Here is a 14,298-nt window from a genome sequence, read left to right as displayed (position 1 = left end):
TGCCCGGCGGGCCTCGGTGACGCCCTCCCCGGCCCGGCAGCGGCGGCGTCCCTGCCCGCCGCCCGCTGACCATGAAGTGCTCGCTGCGCTTCTGCTTCCTCACCACGGCCTTCCTGCTCGTCTTCATCATGTCCCTCCTCTTCACCTACTCCCACCACAGCATCGCCTACCTGGAGCCCGGCGGCTTGAGCGGCATCCACCGGGTCAAGCTGGTGCCCGGCTACGCGGGCATGCAGCGGCTCAGCAAAGCGGGGCTCTACCTGAAGAGCTGCGCCTGCCGCCGCTGCGCGGAGGACGCGGGAGCCTCCGAGTGGTTTGACAGCCACTACGACGGCGACATCTCCCCGGTGTGGACCAGGGAGAACATGGACCTGCCGCCGGACGTCCAGAGGTGGTGGATGGTGAGTGAGCGCCGCGGCGGCGGCATCGCCGGCCCCGCGTCCCCGGCCGCCGCGCAGCCCGGCCCTCGCCTTCCCGCCTCGGCTCCCAGCCCGCTGCGCGTCGCCCGCGGGGTCGCCGCGCGGAGCCGGCCCCGCTTCCCTCCTCGCGCCCTTCCCCTCGGCGGCTGCTGGGCAGGCTCAAAACCGCTTTTGCTCGTCGTGTGGGCGAGGCCCAACGTTTTGGATTTTAACGTTTTGGATTTAGTTTAGCCTCGGCACGGAGTCCGAGTGCCCCTCTCCTGCCCTCAGCTCGCTGTCGCCGCGCGTTGCCAGCGATGAAGAGCTGGGTGCTGGCGGGGAGGAAGGGTGGTGCGTCCCCCCCACCTCCCCGGCCAGCACCCTTGCACTCCCGAGACTTGCGGCTGGCTTTCTCCAAAGCGGTGGGCTGGGGAGCGCGTGGGCGATCTGGAGCAGAGCCAGGATTTTCAGCCCAGCCTCCCCCACCCACGTAGCGGTTTGCTCCTGCCCCGGGCCCCTAGTTCCTGKCTGGGAAATCCCAGCATCTCGGCAGCGAGGCCCAGGGCAGTGCTGGCGTCCTCCCGGACCAGCGCGGCGGCAGCTCCGCGCTGGCACTGCTCTTCAGTGGTGACCCGGAAGCTTTGGGGAGAAAGAAGGGATGTCCCAAAATACTTTGGGGCACCGTGGCATCTCCTTCATYGAGGTCTTTAGTCCCAATGTCGAGTGAAAGAGCCCGGTTGTGCTCCGGGGCCGCAGGAGAGACCCGAGGGCTTTGCTAAGTCCTCCTCAGCCTGCAGGGATGAGCTGGAGGGAGCTGGAGTGTGAGATGGCCTGAAAGCAAGGYTCGCTCTCTGTTGTGGCCTGTTGCGCTCACTGCCCAGGCTCTCTTGCTCCAAAYGCGCGCATTTGGGGTGATTTGGGGGCACTGTACCTGGCCACACGTCTGCCAGGGCATCATGCTGAAGTGGCAGCACCGCCGCGGCTGCAGGATCAGGGAGGGCAGCTCTTTGTACCGCGGTGCATTGGTGGCCCTGCCTGATGTCCTGCTCTTCTCCTTCTGCCCCTCACAGATGCTGCAGCCCCAGTTTAAATCCCACAACACCCACGAAGTCTTGAGCAAGCTCTTCCAGATCGTGCCTGGCAAGAACCCGTACAGCTCCCGCGACCCCCGGCGGTGCCGGCGCTGCGCCGTGGTGGGCAACTCGGGCAACCTGCGCGGCTCTGGCTACGGGCGAGAGATCGACGCGCACGACTTCATCATGAGGTGAGGGCCGCACCACCGGCGGGGATGGCTTGGGAGGAGAGGGGGGACACCCGGGCCGTGGCATGTCCCCAGCCCCACTCCAATCCAGCCAAGTACAAAGGCAGGAGGAATGCAGGCTGCCAAGCGAGCTGGAGGAGGTGGGAGCCTGGGGAGGGACAACGGGGTTTGCCAATGCTGCGCCGTCATATGCATACCTTAAAACTGCATCCTCTCCAAGGCCCACTGGGAAAGCAAAAATGTGACTTTTCTTAATTGCACCTTTAGCTTTGAGCTAACCTCCAGCATTATCGATATGCGGGCATAGTCGAYATGCGGTAGTGCAGGAGGAAACCAGCTAGATTGCTTAGTGAGATCCTTTCCTTTCTTGACTGTTTGGAGGCAGTGGGAAGGGAGGAAGGAGCACAGATTTCCTTGGCCAGGGCCAGCTGCCGCCCTGGGAAGGCTGTGACAGCAGCACGTGGCACCGGCAGGGTGCATTGGGCCTGCGATCCTACCTTCTGGAYGGGGTGCCCTTCTCCGTTTGGTCCTTGATCCTGTGGGAGGTGTCTGACCCACTCGTCCCAGTTTGGCATCGGAGCTGCCTGGGTTCATCACGGGAGCTGCRGCAGTCGGGCGTGCTGCTGCTGAAGTGGGCCAGCCCCCAGGAGTGCCRTGGTGCCCCTGGGCCACCCGCGGCACGTGGTGAACGAGGCCACACCACCCTCCTGGCAGCTGGAGGGAAGAAATAAAGCCAGACATCCTTAAGTTGTCTAACTGAGGACCCTCTTACTCTGCAAAACTGCCCCAGAGCATCGCGGTTAGGGCATGCATCTGTAGGTGGGTCATGGCCTGGCCCCTGCCTCRGTTTCCCTGCTGCTCTCACAGGGTAGCAGCACTGGGCAGGCCCAGTCCTCTCATGGAAGAGCAGTGCTGGGCAGCCCCCCGTGCTCCCTCCTGTAACCACRCAAGCCACCCCTGTGACCTGAATTGCTGCTCGTGGCGTGGCTGTGCCTGCTGGCAGCCCCAGCCCTGAGCGCTGCTCGCTGTGCCACTCCCCTGGGCTCGCCAGCACTGTTGCTGTAGGATCCCTCCCACGCTTCCCAAAATAAAACCGTGCGCCAGTTTTGTGCGACGGCATCTTCTGCTCCCTTCCAGGCTCAGCGTGGGATTGTCAGAGTGCTCCGAGCCCCAACCGTACTATTGCTCAGTCAGGAGCATGCTCCTAAATCACAGCCCTGTCAGAAAAACGTGCAGATAGGGGAGCTTGTTCCTGCCTCTCGGGAGACTCACTTGCTCTTTGACCTGAGCAGTCTTTCTGGTGGGGTTCCCTTTACKCCAGCAGCTGCAGACCTGACTTTACTAGGAGGGAGCAATGATGCTAGCAGGCTTCATGCTGAGCCATCTGGTGCCGGTTCCCCTTGCTACACACCCCAGGAGTGTCTCTGTGGGCCTCCTGCAAGGCTCTGGCCCACCTGGCTCCAAAAAACACCTCTGGACATCAGTGCCTTTTTCTACCAACCCAAATCTCTTAAAGAGATGAGTGGGTCCCATGGCTCACCTGAGTATCGCAGCCAAGCTGCTCAGCAGGGCTGTGATGCGAGGACCGCGTCCCCGTCGCCTGCGGTGAAGAAGAGCTGTGGTATGTCCAAGGCAGGCTTTTCTCTATGGCGTGGAGGTGCACTTGAGTAGCTGCAAGGACTCAGCCAAGATCAGTATTCCTGCAGAGTAGGTGAAAATTATGGGAACCCCTTCCCATCGCCTCGGCTCGGGTTGGACAAGCCCAGGCAACAGCTGCTTGTTCAAGAAGCCCATTGGATGCTGGAACAGGGCAAAGCCCTAGTRTGGTGGCAGAAGGACAGGTTGCCCTGGGGGGTCTTCTGATGAGCATCTACAAGCCATGAACAATGTGGGGGTGCAGGCGATGCTCTGGCTTGTGAGCACTGGGCTCTGCCAGCTGCTTTGGCAGTGTGTGCAGGCCCTGCGGGGGAAAGGATGGTGCAAGGAGCCTGCAACACTTCTGCTGACACCAAAATCAGCTGTGGCCCAGCTTCTCACACCAAGCTGTCTGGCTCGCTCCAGCACCGATGCTGCCCCACAGTGGCTTTAACAGTGAAAAGTGGCTTGAAATTGCCACTGGAGATGGACTGGATGAGGAGAAGGAGCCTGGTCCTGGGAGCCTGGCACGTCCCCTAGGCTGGTGGAAGGAGCTGTCTGGCTCTTACTCCAAGCGACCAAATGACGGAGGAAACCCTTGTGTCAACTCACGATCCCTGTACACATCAGCCATCTGGGAAGTGCTCCTTGATTGCGTTCAACGGCTCATTTCTAACGCGCATCCATCTTTGAGGAAAAACGTTCCTGCGCAGCCTCGCTGAGATGCAACAGCCCYGTCTGGCTGTTCGTCACCTGCAGTCTCTGAAAAACGTGCCTCTTCCCAGCTTGGCTCTGAGGCTGAGGTTGCTTGTGCTGCCTTTGCTCCCTAGATACAGAGCCTTCCAGGATTTGTATTTTTTTTCCCATGGAGGCCTCTATACACGGTCACTTCTCCGTTGTTTTGGTGAGCTATATTAAMCTCCACGTTTCTCACTGCTGGGCACTAGCACCACTGCTTAGATGATTATTTTGTGACTTTCTTCCAACTTTTGAATTGCTGAATGTCCTTTCAGCCATTCCCAAGAAGATCTTTCCTAGAGCATGTCAGTGGGGCATAACTTCTGCCCCTTGGCACGGATCACCCTGTGTCTCGTAGCCTGACTTGTCTTCGCYGCCGCCCTGTCTTCCTTGAAACAGTGTGCAGAACAGGATCACCGTACTGCATCTGCCTTCATCCCGTTCCCATTTCTCTTGTCAAGCTAGATCCAAGTCATTGCTCCAGCCCTCCCTGCGATGAAATGCGAGCTGTCTCATGGTGTCCTGCTGTTTCCCCGGTATTCTGCTGTTCGTTAAAAATTCTCATCAGCAGAGCTCCTGGGCTTGAGCCGCCTAGACCTGCTGACTTTAAATATTTATCTCTCGTAGCTGCTCTGACATCTTCCTTCCTTGCTAATGGGCTAGAAAGCACTTCAGTGCACCTGGGTGGGAAGCATAAATCATCTCACTGCTTTCCAAACACAGAGCAGCGATTGAATGTGTCTCCATGCTGGCATTAGTACCAATTTTGCCATCTCCAGCTCATAAAAGGTCCATGTCGTGGCTGAGGTTTCTTTTGTTCCTAAAACTTTCATGTGTGATTGAAAAGCCAATGCCTAGAAATACAGCACAAGCCTGGTTCTAAATTGGAGCTGTTTAGGAAAAAAAAATGAATAAGACGTGAAGAACTGAGGCACAACTGACTATAAATGTTTATACTCAGATGTGATTTTTTCCCCCCATTACTCAGCAGCACTAAGGAGGGAGGGTAGTAAAGTGCTGTGTCTGCTCGTTTGCATGTGAGCGCTTGCGGCAGTCGCAAAGGTAAGTCCTGTGCGGCACACAGTCCCCGGGGACCGTGGTGTGTGCAGAAGTGACCCTGGGCTTTGAACCTACCTYGGGGTTGAGCTCTCCCGCTGCCTGTGATGCCCTACCGCTTTGCAGCTGTGACGCAGAGACACAGGGTGCTCTGCGCATTGCCAGCGGTGTGCAAATCGTGCCCAGCTCCCACCTGGGGCAATGCAGGGAGGGGTTTCTTTTTGCACCTCTAAAAGAGGGCTGGGGTGAAAAACAGATCTGAAGGCCMGGGGCTGCTGCCGATGGCACGCATGGATGGTCCCAGTTGATTCCCATGCCTGGATCCTCCTCCTTGGTGTCTGCCTCACGCCTGACTCTCTCCCCAGGATGAACCAGGCCCCCACGGTGGGGTTTGAAGGCGACGTGGGGAGTCGGACCACTCATCACTTCATGTACCCAGAGAGTGCCAAGAACCTGCCTGCCAACGTCAGCTTTGTGCTGGTGCCCTTCAAAACCCTGGACCTGCTCTGGATTGCCAGCGCCCTTTCCACTGGCCAGATCAGATTGTAAGTACCCGGCAAGGCACGGGGCAGCCCCGGCCCCGGCCAGCTGCGGATTTTCATGGTATCTGCCTCTACGCGCTCCCTGCGTTAGATCATGCAGACAGCCCTGGCTGGGCAGCTTCTTCCGCTGGCTCACCATGCTGGGAGCAATGAATATTCATCACTGGTGCTTCTCTCGGGGCTTGGCTGGTTTCTCTCAGTCCTTTCCCACAGGAAAATCTGAATGTCTGGACCAAAGCATCTCCCTTATCTTGTTAGCTTGGTTGGAGTTGCAGTAGGCTTGTGTCCCCAAGGAGATAACCTGCCTCCTGCTTTTTTGCAGCACGTACGCACCCGTGAAGCCTTTTCTGCGGGTGGACAAAGAAAAGGTAAGGACAGCTCCATAGGCTCTTCTCTTCTGCGGTGCCAGCAGCCTGGGGTGGGAAAGCCCCAGGAGAGCGTCCTTCCCCTTACCTCCTCCCCAGATGAGGCCCACTGCTTGGCGCTGTTCCCCAGGCACTATGGCTGCCCAGGCTGCCAGGTCAGCRCAAGCCCACTTTTCTCCATAGCTTCCTCTCGTGTGGAGAAGCTTTGCAGAAGTAGCTGCATCTTCCCCTTGGGTTCCCATGAACTTGGTTCTCCTTCCTGAGCTGCTGGCTTTGGAAGGAAGGATACCGCTGGGCTGGCCCAGCAGGCAGAGCCTTCCCTAGGGAGGACAGGCTGGCGGTGGCCAGAGACAGTGCTCATGCACTGCTCTAGATCCTAACTTCAGCCTGGCCTCCTAGGTGCAGATCTACAACCCTGCCTTCTTCAAGTACATCCACGACCGCTGGACGGAGCACCACGGGCGATACCCCTCCACCGGCATGTTGGTGCTCTTCTTTGCGCTCCACGTCTGCGACGAGGTGGGTGGCAGCGCAGCCGGCTGAGCCATGGGGCTCATGCCATGGGGCTCCTCGGTGGGCTCCCTTCCCGGATGTTCGCCATCCCGCACGCTGTGCCTGGGCAGGGGGTGGGGGAGTAGGGGTAGGTGGCAGGCCAGGAGGGGCTGCRTGATCCCGGCCAGGATCCTGGGCCGTGGCACTGCTAAGGTCACCTTGATTGTATCCGGCTTGCCGTGCTACGGCTGGGAAGAGCGCTCCCCCCAGGGCCCACCACCTTGGCTCTCCTCATTGATTGAGACCATCTAAGCTGTTTCACGGAGCTCCCCTGTAACCTTAGCACCCAGGCCCTTGCTGCGGGGTGCCCACAGCTCCAGCCAGTCAGCCCCAGGCAAGGGGCGAGCTCTGGCTCTGTTTTTACAACCGTTTTACAGGGCTAAGGAGGGAGGTGGCACTGGCTGTGGGATAAAATTAGAACAGGGTCACTTGTTTGCAGGGTCCGTTTGCCTAAAAGCATGGCGATGGGCAGCCTGTGAATATCTTTAAAGCTTCGGCAGTATCCAGGAAGGCCGTGCGGGGGAAACTGCATGTTCGGCTCCCGCGGTACAGTGCCAAATCCTGCCCCCACACTGAAGCGGATGCTCGTCCGGCAACCAGCATCAGGCTTTAGCAAGCGGATCGCCCGCGAGCTGCCTTTGCCCGGTCAGCTGGGCCCCCGGCGCCCGCCGGGCTGGCAGGGCTGCTCGTGGCTGACCATCCCTCCTTGCCGCCGGCAGGTGAACGTCTTCGGGTTCGGTGCCGACAGCCGAGGCAACTGGCACCACTACTGGGAGAACAACCGTTACGCCGGGGAGTTCAGGAAGACCGGGGTGCACGACGCCGACTTCGAGGCTCACATCCTCGACATGCTGGCCAAAACCAGCAAAATTGAGGTTTACCGGGGCAACTGATGGGCCTGACAACTGCGAGTCCTCCAGCTTGCCTTTGCCAATCAGGTTTCCGCGGCACGGGGGGAATTCCTGCAGCCGCCTGCCCTGGCGAGGGCAGAGGGTGAATCTTGCCGAGGCATCCTCAAGCGATCACCGGGAGTGCAAGGATCAGCAGCGTGGCCCCTGCACAGCCCCAGGTGATGGAGCTGTTCCGCAGGGTATTTGGTGCCTCCAGCCAATCAGGTTCTGAGCTAAAAAGGAGATTTTTTTTTTAATTAATATTATTATTAAGAAACCTATTTCAGCTGAGAAGGATTTACAAACACAATCAGTGACGGACTGGACGGCGGGAGCGTCCGACTTGCATCTCTTTACAGTCAAACCAAATGCTGCTCTTTTTAAAACAAGAAAAAAAATACCCGAAACCCGGCRACTTTGGGGAAACTCCAAGCAATCATGTCCCGGGACAAGGTAGAAAGGACATTTGAACAATCAGTTTTCCCCTTCCCGATGGCACAGTCTCGCAACGCAACGACAATAGCGTCTCACGGACGCCAGTGCTGGCTAACCYGAGGAAAGGGGCCGAGTTATTTAACCCCGCGTGCTGCTGCTGCTGCTGAGCTCACCAAGACGTCCTCCCGTTCTGCTTGGTGCTTGAGCGCAAGCGTGGCAGCAGCTGGCTTCGTTCTTCCTTTATTTTGATTTTTTTTCCCACCTTGCATAGCTGCAGCGGCTTTCCCAGAGAAGCCTCCCGCTGTACAATCAGGTCCTGGCGACGTCTGTTTGTATGTGCAGTTGCAATCGTTTGGCCCCGGCGCCGGAGGCAGTGGGAAGGGGAGGTCTGGACTCGTGGCCTGTTTGCATTGGACTGTTGGGAGCCTGCTGAGGAGAATCTGGGATTCAGATTCAGATACTCCTGCGCATCGAGAGGGCAAGGTCGGCCCGGTGAAGAGCTGGCCGCCGGCTCCAAGCTGACGCTCYGCTGCAGACTGGTGTCTGCTGGCGTGAGCGAGTGCTTGCAGCCGGGGGGGACCTGCCTCCGGGGAGGGAAGGAGAGGAACCAAAAGAGACGATTATTCGGGGGGTGGCATCACCTTCTCTTGCCGGTAGTGAGACGGGCACTCCGTTGTCCAAGGGTTGACTAATGGTAGGACGAGTTTAGAGGGAAACCATGCAAAAGGCAGCTACAATCCCGCAGAACCAGTAGCCCRATCCCTCCAGGCGACCTCTGCAGGGCCCGCTTCTGATTTATGGCAATCTTGAGGGTCGAAGGAGAAGAAGGGAGCCCGGCCGCAGCAGCTGTGGCTAGCCAGGGCCACAAGAGGGATGGCTCTGGATCAGGTCCCGTGCGCCTGTGCCACAAGCGAGGCCAGCACAGCGTGGGATCAGGCTTACCGGCTCCAGGCCGCTGTGGTTCCTCATCCCCGCAGAGGCAGCTGGGACAGCGAGCACGAGCTGCCCGCAGGCACCAGGTGGATGCTGCTGTGGGATGCAGGAAGAACCAGCTGCAGGATGCAAGAGGTGACGATGGGGACCGGCCCTGGTGAGGGCACAGGCTGTGGGCTGGGGCTGGCCTTCCCCTGCGCTGCAAGGGGAGGAAGAGAAAAAAGTTAGATTTCCTTTTGCTCTCAGAATGGGAAAAAACAGATTAGAGATAGCTTTAGTGGGTGAATGAAACGTGCTTTTGTTTTTGTTTTATTATAAACGGACAGCTCTGTCGAGAAGCTGAAATCCCAAAGTCTTTTCTCCATTTTTGATCATGGATGACTTGCAGGATTGGACTTGTGTGTGTGTTGGTCTGGGCTGGGTGAGGTTTGTGGAAAAGGCTCCCTGGCTGCACTGCGAGGAGGAGGAGGAGGAGGAACACAGGCACTTTGGCTCTTTTACAGTAGTGTTTTTACAGGTGTGTCCCTGACTTTCCCAGTCCTGAGGCCAACGCTGCTATCCCCATGTCCCATGTATGGGCTGGGGTCAGCTGGGCCCATGTTTGAAGCTCGGRGGGTTCAGGTGAAGGTAGCAGGTGGCAAAGAAACAGTACCATAGCAGCAGAAGAGGTGCTTCTGCTCGGTTAGCCACTGATGTACTCGAAACCCTTGAGCCTTGCAAATTCTCATTGCTTTTCCATGATGTATTTTGATATCTAATATGGACTCTTTTAGCAAGTGTCTTTTGCTATGGGTCCTGGTAAAATTAAACAGATGCCTGTCAGCAGGTGCAGGGCAGGAGGAAGGCAGAGCCTGAGGCTAGGCTGTGGGTCAAGCCTCYGTGCAGGAGGGACAGGGTGAGATGCCGAGGGAAACTGCCCCCCTAGAGATGTGATTAAAAACACTTTATTTTGGTTAGTCAGTCGGTTGGTTTTCAGAGGTGCTGGAAGGTTCAATAAAAAGGCAATCATGGCAAATGGGATCGAACAGAAAAAGCCTGCACCTCTGTATCATGGCCAGGTCTCTCCTGGAGAGGGACCCTCAGCTGTACAGCTGGGGATGTGAGGCAATGGTGATCCTCTGCCTGGGATGGGTGAGCCCCAGGGGTGCCTGGCATGGCAGCGCTGCTGCCAGGGCAAAGCCACCGCTGTCCAGAGCGGGCTGCCCCAGTGCAGGAGGCTGCTGCCGCTGCTGGGGGGCTGGGGGGCCGCTGGAGAAAGCTCTGCCTGGGCCCCAGCTCCTTGTTGCAATAGTTATTTAAGGAGCAAGCACCATAGTTTTCTGGGCTTGAGGTATTTTTTCTTTTTGTATCTGGCTTTTCTGTAACAACCTCTTACCTGTCTCACTGGTTTGGATTGTTTTTTCAGTGTTTTTCCCCTTTTCTTTTTTGAGTTTTCTCTCTGCAATCATGAAACACAAGCATTTGGGTCACCTGGAGAAGGCACCGAACATCCCCTGGGCTGGGGACCTTTGTCTTTTCTTTTTCTGTCCACAGGGCTTTGAATCCACAAGTTTCTTGGAAGGTTTTTTAGTCGAAGAGGTTCTGTGATGCTTTGTGGCTGGCTGCCCCTGCCTGGTGCCGGCCATGTGGAGAAGAGCAGGAGAAGGGCTGGCAGGATGATCGACCCTCAACGCAGTCCTCACTCCCCTGGCTTGTCACTCTGGCACTCAGAGGCTGGTTATTCCAAGGTTATTCCTGGTCTGCACCTGTCCTGGGGCTTTTTTTAGGAGAAGAAAAACAAAACAAAAAAATCCACAAAAATATGAGCAACAAAGAGTGCCTTGACCATCTCCTGTTGGCTATGCTGGACTGTCCCTGCTCCCCACGCTGGCTCTGGGCTGGTTTGCCCTGCGAGCGTGGGGTGTAGGTGTTGGGCTGATTTATCTGGCAGTCGGATCGGCTTCCTTCCTTATTCCTGTGCTGCTGGGCTGGATGTTGGCAGGAAAAACACTGCTGGGAGGGTGACAAAAAAAAAAAAAAAAAAAAAAAAAAAGGGGGGGGGGGGGAAAAAAAAAAAAAAAAAAAAAAAAAAAAAAGGGGGGGAAGCACCTTCTTTGCTTTGGTGGAGGTGCTGCCAGAGCAGGYGTGCCGGAGGAATCCAGCTGCGGAGGTTCGATAAGGCTGGGCCTGCTTCTGCCCGGGCTGAGCAGGGCTAGGCCAGACAATCATGGGGCAGGAGGAGGCATGGGTGCCAAACGCGTGCTGCGCTGCACCCAGCACCCAGCAAACAGGCGGCCCTCTCAGACTGCATTTTTCAGCTAACTTCCTTCCCCCAGCTTTTTTTTTTCTTTTTTTTTTTTTTAAAAAAACACATCCTGATACAAGGACTTGCAACCACTTCTGTTTCTTTGGCAGAGTGGCCAACGAACACACGCACGAGCATGCTGCAAGCCCTGCGGGGAGGGGGCCGCGGGCGCTTTGCCTACGAGTACCACTGTACTGTACATAGAGGAGATGTAGGCAGAGGCTACGGGCAAGGTGTGCGGCGGGGCGGGGGGAAGAAGCCCTGGGGTCCGTCGTGCCCTCAGGGCTCACGCTTCCCGGAGCTCAGGCGTACCCTGGCGGGGGCCGCTGGCTCTCTGGCCGACGAGCCGGGTCTCCGCRGGGCTGCCCGGCCTTGCCCACCCCGCAGAAGCGCAGCGGTGGTGCTCACCACGCTGGTACCCAGTGTGGCGGAAGAAACCGAGGGTTGGGGTCATGTTTGTCACGYGGTGCCATGCTGGGAGAGAGAGAGACACCAGTGCTAGGAGCAGCTGGGTGGCTTTTCCCATAGCCTCTGTCTACATGGGTACTTCTGCACACAACTGTCTTAAAAAAACTTTTTTTTTAGTCAATAAAAACCATGCATCAGATCCACGCTGTGCTTTCCTTCTGGGGCAGGTGGGGAGCCCAGCTGTGCAGGCTCCACCTGACTTTCAGCTCCAGGACGCTCACGGGTGCGTTTCGGGAGCTAGCAGTTCGGTTTGTGCTGTCCCCTAGAAATTAAAGGAGATTTACCTTGATTCTGTACTGTACAGCTCACAAGCTTGTCTGCACCTTCTGGCACACAGTCAAGTTCCCCTGAAGACTCAGTGACCAGAAGCTGCTTTCTAACACAAGGAGGAGGGAAAAAAAAAAAAAAAAAAAAGGAGTCTTGGGAGCCACAAGGCTGGTCCTCTTCATCACACGTTTCTCAGCAGTGTCCTGTGGAAGCTGTACACCGTGGCCCCACCACGAGGTTGGCTGGTCCCTCAGGGAGGGGAGCACGTGCCGCATGCCCGGCCCCAAGCCTGGCTCGTTGGTGGGGTCAGGAGGAGGCAATGGGAAGGGGGGGAGCGAACACAGGGGGGTTGGTGGGGCTGGGGGAGAGCAGGACAGATGCTCTGCTGCATGTGGGCTGCGGCTGTGCCACGCATAAGCCACGGGCTGTAATTAACCCCCCCCCCAGGAGCCCAGGACCTGTGCCGAGGAGCAGAGCCCCGACAAAATCCCCTCTGCCAAAGTCCGCGAACTCTGCCCCGTGTCTGAATCATGCCTGGGCATCGATCCTGCTGCTCGCCTGGGCCTGCTCTGCATCAGCATCCGGCACGGCCCTCCTGGCCCTCTTCAGCACCTGAAAAAGAGAAGGCGGCGTTGGCAGGGTGCAGGGCGAAGGCAGCTGGCACCARCCCCCGTCCCCAATCTCCCCGTCCCGAGGGCATCGACCTGCAGCCGAGCGGGCTCATGTCCAGCTTCAGTCCGATTTCCAGGGCARAGACGTCGGAGGGATAAGAGACATCTCACCTCCCCACTGGGAGCTAGACTTTAGCGCTTGTCTTTTCACTGGCTCAGAAGCAGTTTTCGAGATTTTTTTGCCGCGGCTTTTGGGTGCCACAGTGGCTTCCCGGGTGGGGGCAGAGGCCTGGCATGGAGCTGACTCCGGTCATTGCCACCACCACCCCTCCACTGAGGGAGCTCCCCGCAACCCGGGCTCCCRGCACAAAGAGGGCTAAAGCTGAGGTCAGGGTGCTGCAGTGAACTGAGCCCCCTCCTCAGCTCCCAGCYCACTTCCCACTGGAGCTGCGGTTGTCTGGTAGCACCAGCTGCATCCTGAGCTGCCCTTTGCCAAGGACCATCTCTTGGCCAGCGAGCTCTGAACGGGTCTCAGCTTGGATTTTCATTAGGGATCCTCAAACGCCCAGTCCTGTCCCTACCAGGTGGGAGAGAGAAAAGAGCCAGACTCTTCAGTGGTGCCCACTGACAGAACCAGAGGCAATAGGCACAAACTGAAATAAAAGAAATTTCATTTAAATGCAAGAAAAAGCTTTTCTGCTCTGAAGGTGGCCAAGCACTGGAGCAGGTTGCCTGGAGAGACTGTGGAGTCTTCACCTGCGGAGATATTCAAAACTCGACTGGACACAGCCCTGAGCAACCTGCTCTAGTAGATCCTGCTTTGAGCAAAAGGGTTGGACTAGATGGTCTCCAGAGGTCCCTTCCAACCCCAGTGATCATGACTCACCTTGTGGTGGCAAAGGGTGCAGGGTCCAGGAGGTACATGCCATCTCCATCTCCAAAGGGTTTGCTCCAGCTGAGCCCTGGCAGAGGGCAACAGCCTTCTTCAGCAACAGATGTGCTTCAAGAGCTGCGAAAYGGGCAGAGAAAGGGAACAGGGCTCTCCTGCCGAGCAAAGCCACTCGTCACCTCAAGAGGGGCTGGAAACCTGCAGTGAGACTCAGAGGTGGCCCCAGCTCACCTCACTCAGCCTGCCCAGCACTCCAAGCCCACGCTCCTGTGCCCTAGCTCAGCGTGCGTGAGGTCAGGGTAGCACACAAACTCTTGGAGGACACTGCCAAGAGGGTACAACAGCCTGGACACTGCTGAAGCAGATCCTCGCTCCCAGGTCTSCTCTGGGGGAAGTGTCAGCCAGGAGGATTATACTACTTATTGCCTCCTGAGATACAGCAGAGCAGAAGCTGGCTGCGGCGATCGTGGCAGGTACCGGGAGGCAGGGAGAACCGGTTTCTGTGGCACAGACAGGAGCAGAATCACACGTGTTTGGGAGGACAGTGTTGAAACCCCCTTTTTCACCCTACCACCGATTCATSAGGCAGAAAGGAAGAAAATTTGAAAGGAGGCACAGGCAGAGGAAGTGACTTCCCCTGAGCTGATGGAGCGGAGCCAAGGCTTGCTCCACCTCCCAGGTCACGCTGTTAACGGCTGGAGCAGGGAGCCCGCGACAGGCCCAGCATCCCTACAGGAAACCATCCAGACAACCACATAGTTTGGATCCTAAGAGACACACGAGGCTCTTGAGTAACAAATTGCCAGTCAAATTCCAGCAGCAAGAATAGTTAAAATGTCTCTTTATTAATATACAAACCRAGCAACATTGAAGCCAACCGAAAATATTAAATGAAATAAAGCATGATATAAATACAGCATACATAATAACATGGCCTCAGTGGACAGCAGCGAGCTCATCCTTGTTTGTGCACT

General features: G+C 57.2%; 1 protein-coding gene across 2 annotated transcripts; it reads left to right on the top strand.

Moving 5' to 3' along the window:
- Window positions 1–11,696, top strand: ST3GAL2 (ST3 beta-galactoside alpha-2,3-sialyltransferase 2). Of its 2 annotated transcripts, none has more exons than XM_085313829.1 (6): window positions 1–401; window positions 1,469–1,662; window positions 5,454–5,633; window positions 5,953–5,998; window positions 6,395–6,514; window positions 7,267–11,696. In XM_085313829.1, exons 1-6 carry the CDS (start codon window positions 72–74, stop codon window positions 7,438–7,440), a joined length of 1,044 nt encoding a protein of 347 aa, XP_085169955.1. In that variant the 5' UTR covers window positions 1–71; the 3' UTR covers window positions 7,441–11,696. The 2 variants fall into 2 exon arrangements, with proteins under 2 accessions (XP_085169955.1, XP_085169956.1); XM_085313830.1 differs by lacking the exon at window positions 7,267–11,696 and adding an exon at window positions 6,987–7,260.
- Window positions 11,697–14,298: the final 2,602 nt, after the last annotated feature.

This window comes from Rhea americana, unplaced genomic scaffold (assembly GCF_003343005.1).
Source record: "Rhea americana isolate MKP2758 unplaced genomic scaffold, rheAme1 scaffold_397, whole genome shotgun sequence".
Classification (NCBI taxonomy): domain Eukaryota; kingdom Metazoa; phylum Chordata; class Aves; order Rheiformes; family Rheidae; genus Rhea; species Rhea americana.
Note: the sequence above shows the minus strand (reverse complement) of the source record. Positions and strands in the feature narration are given on the sequence as shown.

Bases quoted from the DNA above. Each gene is read 5' to 3' on its own strand.
- ST3GAL2 (XM_085313829.1), top strand. From the start codon at position 72: ATGAAGTGCTCGCTGCGCTTCTGCTTCCTCACCACGGCCTTCCTGCTC. The intron at 402-1,468 runs GTGAGTGAGCGC...TGCCCCTCACAG, and splicing joins ACGTCCAGAGGTGGTGGATG to ATGCTGCAGCCCCAGTTTAA. The intron at 5,999-6,394 runs GTAAGGACAGCT...CTGGCCTCCTAG, and splicing joins TGCGGGTGGACAAAGAAAAG to GTGCAGATCTACAACCCTGC.